At 37.9% G+C, this 21,183-nt stretch overlaps 1 protein-coding gene across 1 annotated transcript in view; it reads left to right on the forward strand.

The window, feature by feature from the left end:
- The window catches only part of RAP2A (RAP2A, member of RAS oncogene family), a 32,926-nt gene extending 15,983 nt beyond the window's left edge, over window positions 1–16,943 (forward strand). Inside the window, exon 2 of the mRNA XM_017821102.1 lies at window positions 12,890–16,943. Within this exon, the coding sequence (XP_017676591.1) occupies window positions 12,890–13,127 (238 nt within the window). The 3' untranslated portion in view covers window positions 13,128–16,943. The remainder of the gene's footprint in view (window positions 1–12,889) is intronic.
- Window positions 16,944–21,183: the final 4,240 nt, after the last annotated feature.

Genomic DNA, 21,183 nt, shown 5'->3' on the forward strand with positions numbered 1-21,183 from the left:
CCAAGTTGGAAAGGACCCACAAGGATCATCGAGTCTAACCCCTGGCCCTGCACAGGACTATCCCCAAGAGTCACACCATGTTCCTGAGAGTACCATCCAAACACTTCTTGAACTCTGTCAGGCTTGGTGCTGTGACACTTCCCTGGGAAGCCTGTTCCAGTGCCCAGCCATGCTCTGGGTGAAGAACCTTTTTCTAATATCTAACCTAAACCTCCCCTGACACAACTTCAGGCTGCTCCCTTGGGTCCTGTCACTGGTCACCACAGAGAAGAGATCAGTACCTGCCTCTCCTCTTCCCCTCACAAGGAAGTTGTAACTGCAATGAGCTCTCCCCTCACTCTCTTCTTTTCCAGGATGAACAGACCACGTGCCCTCAGCTGCTCCTCACACGGCTTCCCCTCAAGGCCCTTCACCATCTTCATTGCCCTCCTTTGGACACTCACTAAGAACTTAATGTCTTTCTTATATTGCAGTGCCCAAAACTGCACACAATATTCAAGGTGAGGCTGCACCAGTGCAGAGCAGAGCGGGACAATCCCCTCCCTTGACTGGCTGGTGATGCTTTGCCTGATGCCCCCCAGGACACAGTTGGCCCTCCTGGCTGCCAGGGCACTGCTGACTCATATTCCACTTGCCATCAACCAGGACCCGCAGGTCCCTTTCCATGGCACTGCTTTCCAGCACCTAATTCCCCAGTCTGTACAAACATCCAGGGTTGCCCCATCCCAGGTGCAGAACCCGTCACTTTCCCTTGTTGAACTTCATATGGTTGGTGACTGTCCAGTCCTCTAATTTGTCCAGGTCTCTCTGCAGGGCCTCCCTGCCTTCAAGGGAGTCAACAGCTCCTCCCAGTTTTGTCATCTGCAAATTTGCTTAGTATCCCTTCCAGTCCTGTGTCCAAGTCATTTATGAGGATGTTGAAGAGCACAGGGCCTCAGATGGAGCCCTGTGGAACCCCACTAGTGACAAGTCACCAGTCTGACATTGCCCCATTCACTGTTACCCTCTGTGCTCAACCCACGAGCCAATTGCTCACACACCACATGATATGTTTATCCAACTGTGGGCTGAACATTTTGTCCAGAAGGATAGTGAGGGGGCTTTCAGAGCATCTGCTAATGATGGTAGTCAAGGCCTTTGGATTCACATCTGTTCTTTCTTTGTTGGTGACAATTTTTATTTTGGTAGAAGAGGGCTTGATTATAGTCAAAAGGACTTGAAATCAGAATACTATTTCTGAAGTAAAAGAGAAAATTATAGCATTTATGTTATTTTCTCCTAATTGGTTCACTGTATCAGTGTGGTCACTTGCTTAGTAAAATAGTCCATCCTCTGAAAAATACCCAGAGCTGTAACCTAATTACTGTGAGGCAAATCTGTCTCAACAGAGAATTTTTTGCAAAATTTTGTTATATGCATTGTAGGATGTTTTTATTAGCTTGAAGGACATTAAGCTGTATTCTTGTTTAGTTTCTAGGGCAACAAAGAAGTCTGCTTCGAACACGAGTTCTTTTCAGGCTATGCAATATCATATAAATTCTGGTATCTACCTGCCTTACGTTCTACATGGGGACTGATGAAAGAGCAGAAATTTAGGCCAGGTTGTTTGCCTCTTAGTCTCATTATTTTTGTTTTAATTTTTCTTAAGTTTTAGTTACCTGAAGCTAGGTTCAATGGAAAAGGTCAAATTCTTTAAAAAGCAAATAAATAAAAGCCACTATGGAAATGCAGTTTATATCCATACATAAAGCTTGATTCTGCAGACCAGATAATGGCAGTCAAATTGTCAGAGGTGAATTTTTTGATCTAGGCTTGCATTTGTTTTCAGAGGCCAGATCTGTGTAGTGCTGAAAGTCAGGAGCACAGACTTCTTGAGGTAAGAAGGTTCTTAGCTTGAAACTATTTCTTTCTGGTTCTGATTGGACAGCATGACACAGTTATTCCTGAACTCTAATCCTTTGGAAGCAGGTGATGCTACTAAGAAGGTTTTGAATTAATTGTTAGGCCTATTCTTGAAGACTGTACAAGTGTATTAAACTATTAGAATAGTTTAAACAAGTTTTGCAGTGGAATTTTTATCAGTGATTATAAATTGGTTAAAGTAATATAAGAGTGTGTTGGCTTTGAAGAGTGATCCAATATCTCACAGGACTGTAGTATTCTGGCCCTTTTAAAAAGCATATGCAATTGGCTAGTTTTACTAGCCAAAGTTTTTACTTTACTAAAAAGTTTCACTTTCTATAGTTTAAACAAACAAGGATAAAGAGTTTGAAGTTGTCATTAACTTATGCTTGAGCTTTAGTTAATTCTGTAAAATCTGGTTAGTTCACTTTGCTTTCAAAATTCTAAGATATATGTCTATCTTGAGGTCTGTAAGTATGATTATCGCTTCCTCTAAATAAATGAATAGCTATAAATATTTATATAACTTTGGCATTTGTTTCTCAGCCCATTTTCTATGTAAACAAGCCTTATGCAACTCAGTTGTCTGCTTCTGTCATCTTCCTCCATTACCTGCCAGTAAGTTTTGAGGTCTATAACAACGTTGAACTAAATTTAACATGAGGACAAGTTCCCAAAGAGATAGTGGAAGGCCTGTCCTTGGAAGTTTTCAAGACTGAACTGTCCGTGGCCCTGAGCAAGCTGATTGAGATCTCCTGACTGACCTTGCTCTGAGGAGTGGGTGGGACTGGAGACCTCCCAGGGTCCCCTCCTGCCTGGTTCAATATCTGGAATGAATTAGAAATCTAAATAATGATTAAGCTCTGTCAGAATTATTGGTGGGAAAGACATGCTGTCAGTGCTCTAGTTGTGGAAGAAACTGGCACATGCTTAACCCTAATTATGGACAGGAGAATGGTGAGGGGAAGAATTGTAGGCAGAAGATAAAACTAGAGCTTCAGATAGAAGCATTTATAGACTCTATAAGAAACTAGATCTACCATTGTTTTCATAAATTACTTTACAGACTCTGCTTTATAAAAGGACTGGATGCTGTTTCAGTTTTTTCAAATGGAATATTAACAACATCTAATCTGAAGGATTTTTCTTTAACCCAGCTACAGACATAAAATTTGATATATCTGAATTGGTACAAATCTGTTCTGTCACTTTCTTTTCCCCCACCTTTGTCAATGCTTGCTTCTGCAGGAAGTTTACAGCATATTTTAAAATATTACAGTAGTTCATCTAAGCATTTGCATGTCAAGAGAGATGCTTGTGAGAGAAATTTCTTGTGACAAAACATGTATTGATAGATAAATGGTAATGCATGTTAGGGTCACTGTTAAGTTTTTTTGAACACAACAATGTAATAATTCAAAACTATGAAACAATTAGAATCCATAGATTTGTATGATGTGCAAGAAGCTTACATTTCTTTTAATAGGTATCTACATTTTTCATTGCCTTTGTAAGGGGACCTATTCAGTCCCACAATCACCAGAATAGGTAGGCTTTGACCTTGTAGAAGTTTTGTACAGAAAAGTGAGGAGGAGGAGAAATCCCTCGATGACAGCATATATTTTAAGATATTGTGAGCCTTTGCAGTTTCTGGTCAAGCCAGCAGTGTTGAAGTGAGGTAACAACCTAGACTTTGCCCCCCAAGCCAGTGTTCTTGTTTCAAGGCACAGCTTATCCAATAGCTTTATTCTTTCTACTGACAGGCTTATGTTGGCACACAATCTGCCCTAACATATCTGTTCTCAATACTTGTAAGTAGAACCCAAAGTTTTGTGGTGTTACATAGCGTATTGCTGAGAATAGCTGGGATGCAAGATCCTTTTTCACTCGAAGAAAAGGCAAAACTGCTAATGCATCCTTCAAGAAGTTCAGGTTGCCTCCATCACTAAGGATGGAAGAACTCAGAAGTGTTTATGTGCCATCAGAGGTTAAAGCTGACAACTGTTTTCTTCAGATGAAGAGTGGAGCTACAGAGTTCAAGGTACTTGCTAGAAATTGCACAGGATGTCTGTAACAGGGTGTCAAACTGAACCCGCGTCTCTTAAGTCGCATGTCAGCACTCCTCTTGCTTGATGTTTAAAGTGTTTTCTGTAAGATATCAGAGGATAAAATTAAATTATAAGTGGTTGTGTCTGAAAAAAATGGTCATTTAAAGGGACTGTCCTTAAGATTTCAAAATACAAATAGAAGATAGATGGTAGTCTCTTTAATTTTAGAGTCTTCTGTATGTTGTACATTTGGTACGTACTGAAAGCCTTGACGTACCCAGTCATACTCATTGTATTGGAGTAAACATTAGTATATTAGCATGGATATGGCCTAAAAATATTTAAGGTAAGAAAACTAATATGGTTATTAAGAATAATTTTCAATTATGGATGCAAAGTTTAAATACTGAAATGTGAGGCGTAATTTTCAAGATGTTGAGCCATTCCTACAGCTAGTAGCAGCAATTTAAAAAAAAAGAAATTAGATGCTCAGCTTTAGTGTCTGGAAATTTTGAGCAAGAACTTTTTTACATGTAAGCAACTATAGCATGCCTCATAATCTGTTCATAGTTTTCTTGACAAGGAGACTTCTTTCAATGCAAATTGAGTAGAGAGATTGGAGCTGAGTAAAATCAGTGTGCCTGTGAGAATCTCAGATTTTTAGAACATTCTGATTTTCCTGTTGCTTTTAGAAACGAGAGAACTAGTCATGATGGAAAAAGTCAGGTAAAACCTTTGCCTTGTATGTTATTGCTTCTTAAGCTACACCAAAGAACAGAAAATTCCTATTTGAAAATTCTAATGTTTCTGAGTTGCTAAATGTGGCAAGTATTTCAGGATTTCAAGAAGATGATGTTGATGCTCAGTTGTGTAAGACTAGAATTTTGATTGGCATAGAGAGGGAACTCAAGGATTAAAATCTTGTTTGGATATGCTCACAGCAAACCTGCTGCTAAGCAGGTAGATTTTATATATCCCTTAGAGTCTTTTCAGTCTTGATAATAGACTTCAGTGTTAGCTATGAATTTTAATGATAGATACTAGGGAGAAGCGTCTTGCTTAAGGTGAAAATTAACCTTGTTTGTGAAGGCTTTTGAGCATCTAAAATGGCAGTAGATGAGAACTGCACCTACTTATGTCATTGGCTCCTTGTTGTCATCCCCAGCATTCAGAGTGCTGTTTGCCTGTCACCTGTGCCAGAGCCGTACTTCCAGGGGAACTGATAGTGTCATGGGATGTAGTTTAAACATTCATGGAGTTCTGCAAACTTAATGAGAAAACGTCTCCCTAACATCTTAATGATATGGGATTCTTTTTAGGACTTTAGTGAATAGTGAACCCTTCTCTCATAGGACATGTTGCCAGGCCTTTGAATTTTCAGGTATTCTTGCCATTTTACCTTTTAAGCTGGAGGCAGAGCTGAAAATAGACTGTATCTATAATGACTTGCAGAAGCAGACTGAAGGAGTTTATTGTTGTTGTAGTTTCCCTATGAAATCTTAGATGTGGAAAACCCTCTATAGATAAGAATTTCTCTCTGAAGTGATTGGAAATGACCTTGTAAAGTTCTTTCATGTCCTTCATACAGAAATTATGTGCATCATCCTGTTGCCTCTGTTTCAGCAAGGGAATGTAGGTTTACTAGATGGCCTTTGAGTATGTGTATTGTGTTGTACCATCCATAGTTCTTGTCCCTTGGAAGGTCTTATCTGTAAGCTGCCTAGAAACAATGTGTGCAAGTGCCTTGATTGAAAACTGCTAATTGTAACAGTGGGGAAGCAAATATTTATAGTGCTTCATTATACTGAGGTTTGTTGTTGTTTCTTGGGCTTTTGCTTGGAAGAGAACTATTTACTCTAGTTTCTTATAAGCACAGTACCAAAGATGAACCAAACTGCACTGGCTGAGACTTTTTCTAGACCTTAAAGCAAACTGGAAAGTGTAAGCCAACTATAACAACCACAGAACTGAATTGACTTTGAAGTATTTTATTAAAGCTGAAGTGATTATCTCCAGAAAGTTTCATATACAAGAACAAAGATAGTTTCTGAAGCTTCCTCAAAAGTGATATGGTGTGGTGTTATTTATTATTCTAATATTATCCTCCAGGTTGTTTTATGATTATTATTTAATTTGCTGTCCTATGAGTAAGTACAATTATTGTGACATTATACCCCAATCTATCCATCTGAAGAGTTTGTTTTCCCAAAGGCTATGTAAGGAGTTCATGTTAAAGCCTAGAATAAAATGTTAGATTCCAGTCCTGCAATTAGGTCATACACTGTTCTTTATAGCAATCTAATTCATGACTCAGCCACCTAATTGCAATGGGAATTCCAATAAACTCTTAAACATCTACTCATTTATAAAAATTATTTTGAGACTACTTTTTTAGTTGTGAGTTGTTGCTTAAGAAGTTAAATCATTACACAATATAGCTTACAAAACTAAATAATTAATGTAATTAATTAGTAAACTGGAATGACTTGTTTGCATCAGAATGGTGAGGGTTTTACAGCTGTTCTGTATGGACTTACCTGAGAAGCTGTAATAATTTTGGTTAGAGGGAAAAGTCCTCAAACTTTGCAGAAACCTACTTATTTTTAGATTTGCGTATCTATCTCTGTCACATTCTATACATGTATACAGGCATAGGCACGTCTTCATTCATGTATATTTGCAGGAGTCCATGGAAACAGATATAGCTCTGCAGACTGAGCCTCTAATGGTAACATTTTTTAAAGCTAGAAGAATAGAAAGAATCAGGGTTTGGAAAAAATCAAATGTCTTCTCTGTCTGAATTTCTTAAGGCAAGGTAGTAATAATTTTAGAAGTATGTATATGTTTTTCTTGCTTCTTTGGTTCAAGAATTGGTAGCTTTCAATAAAGGGTTAAGCTTGTTTTCTCCTTGACAGTTCTGTGGTATTGCTTCCTCTAATCCTGGTGTTTGAGAGGCTTGGAATTAGGCTGGGGAACACGGTGTGTATTTTTTTATCCTCTGTAGCTGATGTGAGTTTTAACTATTGAGGATTCTGCATTAAATACCAAGTAATTTTGTGAAAGAGATAAGAAAAGGTCTTGATAGTTAGGCTTGTTCTTCCTCTAGAAGAGGGAACTGCTAGTTCAAGTTATGAGAGAGATTACTGCAGGCAATTAAAGTTTGCAAGTTATATTACAAAAGGATATTTAGTTATGTTTATGTGTGAATTTTTAAACAACTTAAGAGATTTAACTGTCGTCTCTGATACTTTATTTCATATCGCCCAGAATTCTTTTGTGTTGTATTTTGGCAGGATTCATACCATAAATTTTTTATAAGTCCAGAATGAAGAATAATGATTTTTACTGACTTTCTGATGTTATTTGCATCATTGTAGCATCATTGTAGTCACTAATATCTTTATCCCTTAAACTATTTTCCTTCTTGAAAAACTATCAGAAGTGCCAGAAATGCATTAAAAAAAAAAAAAAAAAAGAAGACACTCTGCATGTAGAAGATGATAATGGTGGTTTAGTGGTGGAGACTCCTTTTGATGATTAGGAGTAGTTGTCATGGATAGATACCTTTTGCATTTTAGTGATCCCAGTATTTATTATATACAACTGTAATCATACATCTTTGCAAAAACTTCAACAGGGCTTAAACTACTTATAAGAAATAGTCTCTAAGAATATATGATTTTCTCTTAATTTGTTTTTATTATGCAGAATGTTTTTGCATTTGGTTGAACATATTTGGATCTGGTATGAAGCTCTGGAAAAAATTCTAGAAAATATACAATACTTCCAGAATGTGAAATTAGAAAGCAGGAACCTGTTTAAACTTTTTAACATCGTCTATACTGACTAGTACAACATGCTTCGTGCACACACACACATACATATATTGGATATTGGGCAATATCTAGCACTGTCTAAGGCAATCAGATCAGTTTATTAGCCTTGGTGTGTGTTTTGTTTTTCTAATTCTTACTCTTTTAGTCTTCATTTATTATATTTTCACTGCACATTGTCTTTGTTTTTGTCTTTATCCTATGACAACTCCAGCCAGAAATCTGAGAAGTACCTTATAAAAGATATTCAGATGTGATGTTAGGTACTACCTGTGTTTTTCTCTTTCTGAGTATGATTGGAGGTAGAAAAAATGGGAGGTAAAAATCTCTGAAGATCATTTATATACTGTTCAGCTTAAAATTTCCTAAATATTTTAAGCTGTTATTCAAAGTGTACATACTAATCTAAACAGAAATGTGGATGATGTGTATGCCGTGTGAGATAAGATAAAATATAGAAACTATTTATTGCTATGTGGCATGTAAAGCTGTGTGATCAGTAGTGCATAGCTGTGTATTTATTGATTTCATGTGGCTATGGTGCCCATCCGCAGGAAAACAGAGGGATTTACTGTGGCCTGTTGGTCCCAGATGCTCATTAAAGATGGATAAGAGAGTGGCTTTTAGCATTGAATAGTTATCTCAGACTGAGAAATACATTTTGATTGTCTTTTATGGAGCAATGTACCTTGCTAGTAGTGATATCCTAGATATGATGGCATTTGACTCTGCACCAGTGTCTTTCATAGGGCTATAAATGACTACAGTCATGTTATCTCTTCAGGAGTCATCACTGTTCAGTATCTGTCATATTGGAGCAAAAGATAGTGAGATCATTTAAACAGGGTGAAGTGCCTTGTTCTTTAAATGTGTGCTGCAAACGTGTAATTGATCTTGCAAAAATTTGTTTCTGAAAAGGTCTTGAAAAGTCGAGCCTTCCCATACTACATTTGAGTATTTCTTACAGGCTCTGCTATGATGTTTGCCCTAGCATACATACTGTGCTGCTCTGATACTGACAAAAGTGGCAGCAATTCTTTTTTTCAGGTGGCCCTCATGCTTTTCTTTGGGATTGATCAGTGCTGCTCAAAGCTTTTCAGCCATACTGAGAAAATGGGATTTTCCTGCTCCAGGAATAAGGAGCAGAACTGTTCCACTTTTCCATTGCCAAAGGGACAGGCAGGGGGATATTGGCTGCACCAGAAAGCAAAACTTCTGCCCAGCTCCCACCACGGTCTGAGCTGCCCTCTCACAGATCCTGTGATGGGAGCAGAAGTCTGGCTTTTCAGGACTTCAGTATAGGTGGTGGGGTTTTAACCTCTTTTGCTCTGCTAAAAGTATTTGTAATTAGGTTAGATCCTACTAGAATCTTTTGGAAGGATTTGTGAATTCCTGAGTTTGATTTTTGTGGTTGTACGAAAGGTTTCTGCATTGCTGCTTGGGCATCACAAGGTGACTCTTTTTTTTTTTTTTTCCTTTGTAGAGAAGCTGTTTTCCTTTTGGGTCACTGAAATTCAACAGGGTGAAAAGCCTGTGAGGAAAAGATGTTCTTCTTCGCTTCAAATTTCATTAGAATCATGTAATTCCAGCATATCTGAGAAATCGCCCTTTTCCTTAGTGGGCCTGTGCTGTTGCACACCACCTCAGTGGTACCTGTGTGGCATGGGGCAGTCAAAGCTCTTGTGAATAGGGAGTGGAGCCTCCTAATGCAAGCAGGAGTCACGTCTGTTGAGATCAGCATCTGTGGTAAGGAGAGTATTGAGCCAGGGAACTCACCCATACTCATCAGAAAAAAATAGCCTGGTATACTAAGGCAGGAAATTCTTGCAGCGTTGGGAGGCAAAGCATGAAGACCTAGCTTGGACTTAGAGCTTGTAGAGCTTGATTTAGTCAAGAGCTAGGTTTTCCATGAGGTGTTACCTGAACTCAAAAACTGGGAAGTACAGTCCACTTAGGGAGTCTGAATGAAGACAGCCCTTCTGAATGAAGGGCTGGAACCATTACATGGAACCACATAGATTGTGTAAGACCTTCTAGTTCACCTATGGCACTGTCTAACACACAGTCAGTTCATCATCATCTTGGTACTTGGAGAATATAATGCACAGATGTCTGATCTGACTCTCCCATACTCAGCTTGGGTCTGGCAGGACGTACTGAGCTGAAGCTCATAAGCCCATACTGGAGCTAGTCTTCTGCTCACTATCTATGGACAGTTTTCCCATTATTTGCTGTATTCTAGATACTGCTGTATTCTAGATTCTAGACACTGATTTTTCCATGTAGAAAGACAAATTGCATGACTCTTGATTGTGTATATAAATATTATATACAGGCATAAATATATATATATATAAAATATATATAAAAATATATGACACGCTATATATATGTCACACATTATATATATATATATAAAATGTAAAGCTGACTACTCAAAATCTAGGTAGTACATGGAAGTATTCTGCAAGAGCAACTTTATTTTTGATAAGAACACATAATGAGAGTTTTGCAGAAACACTTTTCTTACACAATTTAATGTTGTAAAGTTATTGGTTATTGAATTATAACGTGAATAAAGCTATTGACTGTAGGTTCTCATTTTAGGTGGTGAAGGTAGGTAGTGAATATGGTAAATGCAAGAGGCAAAAGCAGGAAAAAGCAATACAGAAAATTGCTTCTGTCTGTTTCACCTAATAGTTCCTAGATGGTCCTGTGCAAATAAATTAAATTAGGCTTTTCACATCTTTCCTGTCACCTCATCAGTTCTTGTTTCTGTTCTGCAGTATGAAACTTCAGTGTCTCCACTGCTCCATTTCCCAGATGCTGAGTACTCATAGTATACAGACTCTCAGGTATTTAGTTGCCCAGCTTTTCTAGGGTTCCTAAACCTTTTTAAGCACTTGAATACTTCAGTGGAACTGGCTATACTCTGCAGTGTGTGTGTGTGTGTGTGTGTGTGTGTGTGTGTGTGTGCTTCCTCATATATTTCTCAATAAATTGGAGTGATCTCACAGAATTACAAGAGGTGATCTTGTGTTTTAATTCTGGTTCATCTGCTTCTTTACTGTGTGTTTCTCAAGTGGCTGCTTTGAATTTCTTTTTTTACCAGGGGGAAAAATTGAGAAGATACAGAATGCAAAGACAAGCTAGTGAGGAGTGAGAGGAAGTGTGAGGTCCTCAGATAGCAAGCAATGAAGTGAAGGTGTACCTGATTTCACTTTCACTGAAGGGGTTTTTGTGCTGTACAGCAAATACACTAGGACACATGCATCTGAACAATAAAGATAAGACAGTAATTCAATATTTCTTTTTATCTGTTGAATGCCATCCATCTTATGTAATTAAAGACTATGCTATCTTGTGTTTAAACGCGGGAGGACAGATTTCAAGATGCTTGTGTGTATTTTGGTACTTAATTAATGGCAGCTTAGCTCTTGCAAGAGTTCCAAAGGTATCATTGTGCTAAATACTGCATATCCACAGACTGAGAAATGGATTGTGTCTCTTCAGATGGTAAATGAGCCCAGGATAAATGGTGAAAGTGAGGGGAATTCTCTGCAATTACTGACCACAGCCCTAGACTGTGGATTAAATTACATTCCCTTAGTTAGCAAAGAGGCATAACAAAGTTTAGAATTTCAGCTGCATCTTACGACAGTTGGATGAAGTTTTGACACTGCTGTAGTGATATAAGAGTTGCTGAGGTGGTTTGAGATGCAATTGCCCTTTTATCCTTTCTGACTCTGTGGGAGCTCCCGCTGCTCAGCCTGTTCCAGTGCAGAGTCTTGACAGAAAGGGAAACAGGTTGTTTCCCTCAACCAGCTGAGGCAGATGTACCAGCACTGCTCTGCTGCCTTGCCTAGGAGGCAAGGGGGACAGGTGGGGGAGATGTAATGGGTGGCTTTAAGGTTGGTGTCATCTTCAGCTGCTGCAGGTGTCCGCTATAACTTTTGTCTGTCCACAGCTCAGTCTTACTCAGGTGATTTGACTCAGTGCAGTACTACTAAGCTAATATGAAGTAGAAAATCGGGTTTAAATTAAGAAGGAAGCATCTTGCTTCTCTTAGATCTTTGTCTGGTTTAAGTGCTAAAGGTCATAATTTGTTTTTCTCTCAGTCCTTGTTGCTTTCATGAGAAAACTCGTGTAATAGTATTTTGGAAATAGGCATAGTGTTTTCTTCTCTCTTCTTTTCTCTATGGCAAATATGTAAATTTAAAACCTGATGGAATACTTAGCTAGTTTCATGTCTGAAGAAGGATTTATGCATGTGAGGAGAGAAAAAAAAAAAAGGCATTTTAATTTTTTTTAAAAATTTGGCAAGGATCACCTCACAAGGAGGTGCAAAGTAATGAGTTCCTTCATAGCTATAAGATCTGTTGTGCTATCCAAGTTGATTATGAAGAAGAACTGTGACAGTATTGCATGGAACTTAATTCTTTTTTTTTTTCAAATTGTTTAACTGGCATAATGATGTGAATGCTGCAAAGGAGAGATATACTTTCTGTATTGTCTAATACGTGTTTTTATATAACAATACTTTTGTGTGTATACAGTACTTTAAGGGGACTACATTTCCTGAAATTTGGAATTAATTTACTGGCCCTTTGGTTTTCTCCCTTTTTATTGCTAATCAGAAAGTTCCATATGTATTGACCAAAGAAAAATGTACCCTTGAAAGGAGAGTGATGCATCCTTACCACAAACAGGAGATACAACATACCTGTTCATGGAAAAGGATGATGTAATATTGAAGGGAGGGTTTGACTTCCATCCTGTTCTTACACACTGTGATTGCAAACACAGAAAATAATATTATATTCCTTATTTTTGTAGTGTGGAAGTATTCCTGGCAGATTTCCTGGTGAGAAGGAAAATTCAAAGGAGAAAGCATTTCATAGAACTCTTGAAGCTCTGAGGGGAAAGAGATGCGCAACGAATCTCTAGAATGTGAAATATGCATTTTTTTCAAATGTAAAATTTTAAGATCATCCAAATGTCTCTTTCCTGTTGGGTCTGTACTGTTTGCAAATAGATTTTTACTGTAAGAATGTTGCCATTTTTTAAAATATAATTATTGCTGTTGTTTCTGTTTTTAAATTTTAGGTATGAGAAGGTGCCAGTAATTCTGGTTGGTAATAAAGTGGACCTGGAAAGTGAGAGAGAAGTATCATTAAGTGAAGGCAGAGCCTTAGCTGAAGAATGGGGCTGCCCCTTTATGGAGACCTCTGCTAAAAGTAAAACAATGGTGGATGAGCTTTTTGCGGAAATTGTTAGACAAATGAACTATGCAGCACAGCCAGACAAAGATGATCCATGCTGTTCTGCATGTAATATACAATAGCACTAAAAATGACCTAACTTGGACTTAATTTGCAGAAATTTTGTAAGGTGGTAAAACTGTCTACTTCACTTCCTGGTTTGTGGGTCACTTGAAATACATCTGTAGTGAAGTAGCAACATTAACTCAGAGCTGAGCATTGAAAGTCAATCACTGACTCTGAATATAATTGGGTTAAATGACCACATCTCACCCGTTTTTTCCCTTTGAGCACCTGCAATTTTATGGCACAGTCAGTTGATCTACAGGGTCATTCCAGTCGAACATACGTGTGTTGTTGTATCTGACAGCAACAATAGCAACTATTTCCGAAGAAGCTGGAAAACTTTTGGAAATGGGAAATGGAAGCAGCTGAGAGGATATCTCTGAAGACCGTTCACAACTAGCATAAGCGTGAAAAGGAGAGCCAAGTCTTTCGGTGTCTAGTTACCGTGCTTCAAGACGTGTGCTATCACATGTGGCCAAGTTTGTTCAGTCAAATATGTTGATTTCACCAGAACTTGTGACAGTGTTGGAGGAAAAGGCTACCAGAGACCCATATAGTTTGGATTTTTTTCAAAATCAATGCTATTATTTCTACACTTTATCCCACATCTTGAAATAGAAAACATTGAATCAGTGTGTGAAATGAGAGGAGAGATCTGGAAAAAAAAGATGGGTGAAGAAACAGTCTGGCGTTGGAATGTTTTAAATCTTTCATTTTGCTGCTCAAAAATGGAGGTTCACTTCAGGTTTTGGTCTACAAAAAGCCAAACAAACCCTCTGTTTACAAAGCAGGAAGCATCTTTATTTTCACTTTACTGAACCAGGAGGAAGCAACTGTGATGAAAAAAAAATTTGCTGAGCCTTACTAACAAGGAACACTTTAATAGATTAACTAGTACCATCTTGTAAGGAAAATTAAGCCATGTTTCATCCATATGTTCCCTTCTGCAGAAACCTCGTGGGACAGTATGAACATCCTGCATTTTTAAGTTTGTTAAAGACAACAGTTTTTCTTGCCTTTAAGGGCTACGTTCTCTGGTGTGATCCCAAACTAACCTTTGGAAATCCAGTTTGCTATTTGATAGCTTTAATGTTGAAAACTTAAATTGAATAACCATGTGAAATCATTTGGTTCAGAGGTGAAATAGTTACAGTTGTAATTCCTTAGGTGAGTGTGGAAATGGCTCTTTAATTGCCTGACACACTATTCAAAGGTTGCCCCAATTATTGGAGTGTTAAATGGTGGGAGCAAATATTTTATTTTGAAAGGATGCTCGAGCTCTGACTTGCTAGTTTCATAGCAGTGAAGTATTTATCATTTGCATGACTAATGGCACAGAAATACCTATTTCGAAGTCTTACAATCAAAGTATAGAAAAGTTTTCAATCGCAATGTTTAGATTTTAAATGCTGGAGAGATTGTCTTGAGCTGGATCTTCTATAGGTAAAATTGGCCATAAAAATACAGTCACTGAGCCTGTGGTCTAAATAACACCATGCGTTATTAGTTTTCAATCTTGTGCAGTAACAGTGTAGTTCCTTGTGTTTAAATGAGTGAAATCAGGGGTGCTGGTGTGTGTGTGTGTGTGTGTGTTGAGCGTGTATGTGTGTGTGTATATGACCCTTAGAAATGCTGTAATTGGAGTTAGGTTCGAGAGTTTTGCCTCCATCTGCAGAACTTCCTAAAAGCCCTCTCATCTGCTACAAAGGACACTGGAGTACAAAAACTTTGCAGATTTTCATACATAAATATCCTTAACATTTTGAATTATAGTTCAGTGGATGATAACTAAAGGAAATAATATTAATGGAAGAGAACTGGCCAAGTCTGCCCTTAATCTTTCAAGACGTTTCCACAACCAATGTATCAAAGGGCATTAGATGTCGCAAAACATTAAGCCTTACTAGAACATAAATGTAGCCCGTTTCCCATCTACCTTGCAGAGCTTTTGTTACTGTACTTTATTCTCTTAGGGAGATAGGCACACCATTTATTTCTGGCATCTGAATGCCCATTTTGGGTGCTCTGAATCGCCCTCCTAGAGGCACCTACCTCTTTCCATTCACTATATAGCAAACTTAGGCTTTTAACTTTGGTCCTCCGAGTCACACAACTTACATGCCTAAACTAGATGGTATGAATGTTCTCTTACCACCCCCCGTCTGCCAATTGTGTTAGCCACCATGCTTAATCAAGATGTGAGATGTTGGATTAATGATATTTCAATGTTTAAAGTAATCTAGATTGGGAAACGGTTTACTGAGCAGCACAACCTATCTGTAAAACAGCTTGTCAGTGTGAGATCCACAGCATAAGCACTCAAAAAACAAAACCCACAGAAAACAAACCAAAGCCAAACTTGAAACTGAGTTGGAAGTGCATGTTATGCAATGTTATTTACAGAGATGTTAAAAGTCTTACCTCACAGATTGTTCATCAGCCAAGAAAATGGCATGAAGTATAGTATGAACAGCCTAATATGAAGTTCATAATTTAAAACAGATAGGTTTTAAATATAGAAAAAATTGCACAGTAAATTTTTAACAGAAAATATTAAAGGAAATATCTCCCAGTCTCATTTCTTCATCACATTCTTACATTTTCAAAAGCATAGGCTATATGTAAGCTACCATGCAACTTGGCTGGGGGGGAGGAAAGCGTAAGTGTTGTTTTTCATTGTATAGTTCTGAGGAAGTAGTTATGCACTATTTGTATTTCCACTAATGTGAAGGTAGTGGAGCTTGAATCAATGACAGTTGCACTCAACAGATTTTTCAAATTATAGGGGGAGCAGAAAGGGAGGAAAGCGAGCCACATGGCGGCTGTGTGGCCACTCTGCAGGATTCATTGGTCTTGGGTCACTGTTTCATTTGTACCCTGATAGGATTATCAATTGTAGTATTTGAAAGTTTCTTATAACATGCCTTAAAATATTATGATTTGTTCCAAAGACCCACTTTTCCTTTGGCTGTTCTTGTAGAACTTTGTACTTTTCTACAAAAACAGCATTTCTCCAGTTTTGTTGTTTTTTTTTTAAAAAATAAAAGTTGCAACTTTTATTCTTTTAAGCTACGATAGTGAGAGCAACTGTTTCCTCTTTCCCTTAAAAAATACACATAAAAACTAGTAAAAGCAAACAAACCAGAATTAGATCAAGAGTATTAAAAATAATTTGCATTGGATTTTGTTTGTTTTTTCTGTTGTGTCTGTCCCTCTGCCCAGCCCTTCAGAGTATGAAAAAAAAATTTGATGACATTTTCTGTTCTGGTTCTAGCCTCTCCCTAACCCCAGTGCTACAGTTGCCATTACTTTTCTGTGGGAAAACTACTGGTATTTGCTTTCCTGTATAGAATGTTGCCTAAACATGTCAGCCATTTGGTTGGGGGGTTTTGTGCATGTTTGTTTTTAATTTTTTATTTTTTTTTATTACCAGTGTGCCCTCAAAGCACTGGTTAGGCTTTAATTGTGAAACTCCGCAACAAAAGCAAATGTTTGACAACTGCAGGAGGCTTTTATCTGCATTGTTGTGCATCTATTAATTCTTGATCAGGGTTTGAAGAAAGACTGAAGTGGGTTCTGGAGTCAGACTTAATGCTGTTGATTTGGAGTTTCCTAGGGATGAATTAATGTATTTCGCAGTTAATTGTTGAGCTCTAATACAACTGGCAACTTAAAATGGGGCAACAGTTTGTTTTGTAATAATGTCAGTTGTTTAAACCTTGATGTTTCAAATAAAACAAGAATTGTACATAGAACTCAATGCAAACTCAGCAGTTGTATTTGGAGTTAAATTATTTTAACAAATAAATTTATTTAATGAAATCTCCCTTGCATTTTTTTATTGTCCACTTTGATTTGATCAAAAAGTTCATCCAGGGCTGATGAGGGCTACCCAGTGATTTGAAACAACACTGTCAATTATATTCAGTTCAGCTAAGTATTTCCTGCTAAAGTGCTCTTCTCATACAAATTAAATGGCAGTAAGTAAAAATCAAATAGCTTTTATGGATGGATGCATGTTGTGATTTATGAACTTGATAAAGAACAATAGCAATGCAGGCGGGTTTTTATTCACTTTTCTTAGAGGGATATAAGTTGACAACATTCAGTAAGACTCAGTATATGATAAGATACAGCTCTTGCTATAGCAAGAGAATAGTGCTTATTGTAAAATATAACAATTTTTTTATATTTATTATATATAAAATAAAATTACTGAATAAAAACTTGGTCAGTATATTATATAGTTAATATGCAGAATTACTTTTATAACATTGAGACTACAAAGGGTTAAAAAGGGATTGTTTGTTATATCAGCTGTTCAATTGATGAGTGTTTTGAATGCTTTCAGCACCACACAAAAGGAGTTACTGTTAGAAAGAACTCCAAATACAATTAGAGTTGCAGAGATTTATAAATGAACAGTTGAGCTAATGCTAACAGGATTATTCTAGCTAATTGGCACTGATCAGCAGTTGCATTTTAGTCATGCCAGTATTGCTCAAATACTCTGTTTTCAGTAATGATGGGTGCTTGGTAGTCTACTGTTTTCATGTCATGCATGCCTTAAGGAGCAAGAAACCTGGGGCTGGCACACCTTAAAAAGTTGTAGTTCTATGGATCATATAGAAGGCTGACACATGCTGCTAATTTTATGGTTTTGATTTGCCCTTTCATTCTTTAAATCAGTTCCAGGGGGACTTTTGCTGATGGATTCTTCCAATCCCATGAATTTAATAATATCCTTTTGCTTTGTCTAAGATGATACCCATAGACGGACAACAGGAATTCACTGAGCTTTTCTGAACAGTTGAAAAAAATGCCAGTGTGTGACATGCTCTTTTCAAATAACTGAACAGCTAGAAAACTTTGAATTTTTTACTCCTAGCAAATGCTTTTTCTGTCCTGCACCCTCCCCCCTTCCTTTTTTCTTTCTAGCTACTGCAGGAAGCTTTTTAACTCTGAGAAAGCTTTGTAAAATATTTTGGTTGGATATAAATATCTTGTTATGAATCCTCCACAAGTATCAGTCTTACTGGATAACCAATCTTTGGTCACTACCTCTGTTGCTTGACCAGAGAATCACTGGACTACATCTTCTATCCCAAGTTACCTTCAGAAGTATTCTGTCTCTTGCTGTTTAGCTGCTGCCTCGTGCTTTCTTCTCCATTAAAACAGCATCTTTTTTTCTGAGAGAGGAAGAATGATTCTGAAATTGCTGAAAACTCTGTTTATTGCTCTATCTGTCTCACACAAGTGTACTCAGTATGTAGTCATGTCTTCCTTTTCCAGGCACCATCTTGGTCATTCTCTTTTAACAAAGAGATTTCCAACTTCCAATGACTCTGTTTGATTGCAGTGCTGCCCTAGTCAGTTGCCTTAAACCTAATTCCTGTTTTGCCATAAAACCTGTAGAAAGAACTTTTCTAGTGTTTTTGTGCTAATTGACAGAATTTTCAGACATTTGGAACTACAGGTTTCTTTTCTTCATACTGGGGTCAGTTAACACATCTGGATTTTGACTCCGGTTGTTAGTTATTTGAGCTTTTGTTGTCTGATGTTCAACACGTGTTTTTCTTCTCACAGTGGAGATGAAAAGTATTAAGTTAGACTCACAGATTCATAGAATGGCTAAGGTAGAAAGGAACATTAAAGGTCATCTAATTGCAGCCCCCCTGCCTTAGACAGGGACACCTTCCACTAGACCAGGTTGCTCTAAGTCGCATCCAGCCTGGCCTTGAACACTGCCAGGGATAGGGCATCCACAACTTCTCTGGGTAATCTGTTCCAGTGTCTCACCACCCTCACAGTGAAGAATTTCCTTAGAAACTAATCTAAACCTGCCCCTTTTCAGTTTGAAGCCATTCCCCTTGTCCTATCGCTACAAGCCCTTGTAAAAGGTCCCTCTCCAACTCTCTTATAGGCCGCTTTCAGGTACTGGAAGGCTGCCAGAAGGCTCCCCGGAGCTTTCTCTAGGCTGTGGGTTGCATTTACAGGCTGGATTGCAAGTGGGTGGAAGAAAAAGCCATGTTGATGTGAACCAGGCACTGTGTAATACTGGAACTGCTAACAGCAAATCTTCATCCCACTCTGCTAGAACTGTTTTTCCGTGTACTTTCAAGCACACACTTTATGGTCTGAGTGGAATATGAAATAGTTTGCGGAGCACTGAGAATTTATTTCAAACTCTTCACAGTGCAGTGACCACATATGTAGGCAACTGGATAACAGCTGAGAGACCTACCTCCTCTTCTTAGGAGTGTTTGCAAGGCCAGACAGCCACATAGGAGTCTCACTGAAGAATGGAAAATGAGGTGGTTAACTGGCCAAAGTGGAGGAGAATGGGAGTGGAACTAGGTTAAAGAAGTGTAAATATGAATCTGAAAGACTGTTGAAGACAAATATGTAGGTAGACTGAGTGTTACGTTGAATGGTAGAAGTACAGTATTTATCACCAACCGAGATTAGGAGTATTCTTGCACAAAAGTGCTTATTAGGTTGATCAGAGAACTGAATCTGAAGAGTAGCCTTCTACAAGACATTTTGTTTAGTTAAATACTAAGCTGCTTCTCAAGATGTTGTAAGGAAAGATTCTGAACTCTTAGATTTTTTTTCTTCTTTCAGAATCCTTGTACAATTTAGTAACCAAAAGACATTAACCCCAAACATCATCCCCACATACTTGAGACATGGCACCTTAGCTTTCCAGTTTAGAAAAACAAAAAATGCTTTCATTCTACAGCCAAGAATATACTCTAGATCACAGGTCTTTTGGTTATTACATAGGCTTCATTTTACTGTTCACTCTTTGTTCTTGCAGATGGAATAATCAAACTGAATAGAGGTCGCCTGGCACTTTCCACTATGAGACAAGGTGATCAGGTTTTTCTGCTACCTTCCAAACTAATTAGTAGAGCTCCAGTTTTCTCAGGATGATCTATCTGTCCCAGATTTGGGGGTGGTTGGTTGTTCTCTATTTTTTAATGGTTCAGCTGTGTCTAAGGATAAAACAATGGAGGATGCACCATTCTGCATGTGCTGAATTCTTGAAAACATTCTGTTAAGACCCGACACCATTCTGGTTCGAACTACTGGGAAACTGCCCAAAAAGCCTACAATCTCAGGACATGGGTCTAAACTTGGCAAAATTATAAGCCTCTGAAAAAATGGTTTGCCCAGTATGAAGTGGAATAGAAGTCTGCATCCAGACTCTTCAGCTGCCACTGGATATGCTTTCTGCTCTTTGTATTTCATATGTAGTAACTGCTGGGTGCAAGGTACAGTCCTTGTCTGTACACACTGGCTAAGAAACAGAGTGGGCAAGAGTAGAAACGAGACTGTTCAGCAGGGATGATTTCCAACTGTACATCTTAATGTTTCTTGCTTAAGAAAGACATCAGCTCTGCTGACAGTCTTCTAGGAGCAAATTCAGAGGAGGCTTAATTAACACCAGTGGTGAAGCACTGGTCAGAATGCAGGAACCTCATAACTTGCCTGATGGCTTGTGACCGATGCAGTGACACAAGAAAAAGTTTCCAAAAGTGTTAGTGTGATTTTGCTTTGAAGTGTTTCTCCCTCTAAGTAAGGCAATAATAAGTTAACCTTTATAATATTTGCTATGTGAGATTGTAATTACAGGAAATAATTGATTAACCCAAAGAAGATGGGATTCTGCAAATTAAAATGAATAACACATAAGTGTCCTATTGATAGTAAATGGATGAGAACACTCAGTGCAATGTGAATTAATGTGCTTCTCAAATTATTCATGAAGCATCAATACTTGTACCTGGTGCTGTTGTAACAAGGTAGGATTCCTTCCATGCCTGTTTATTTCTCTATTTCTTAGGTAAAGCTTACAATTCTCCTGCGTGCAACTATTGTAAATTCGTTTTGGGGATGGCAGCCCTTAAAGTCAGATGCACTACTGATTTAACATAGCTTTGTGTTTTAAGATGAAGGAGGATAACCAAAAACTCTTCTAGTTCTGCCTCATTTTCAGAAGACATGGCTGTGAAGATTCAAGGCTTTCCAGAAGTCTTCATAAGATATCGCACCTCTTTATTAGGTGAA

This window comes from Lepidothrix coronata, unplaced genomic scaffold (genome assembly GCF_001604755.1).
Source record: "Lepidothrix coronata isolate B3197 unplaced genomic scaffold, Lepidothrix_coronata-1.0 Scaffold88, whole genome shotgun sequence".
In the NCBI taxonomy this organism is placed as follows: Eukaryota; Metazoa; Chordata; class Aves; order Passeriformes; family Pipridae; genus Lepidothrix; species Lepidothrix coronata.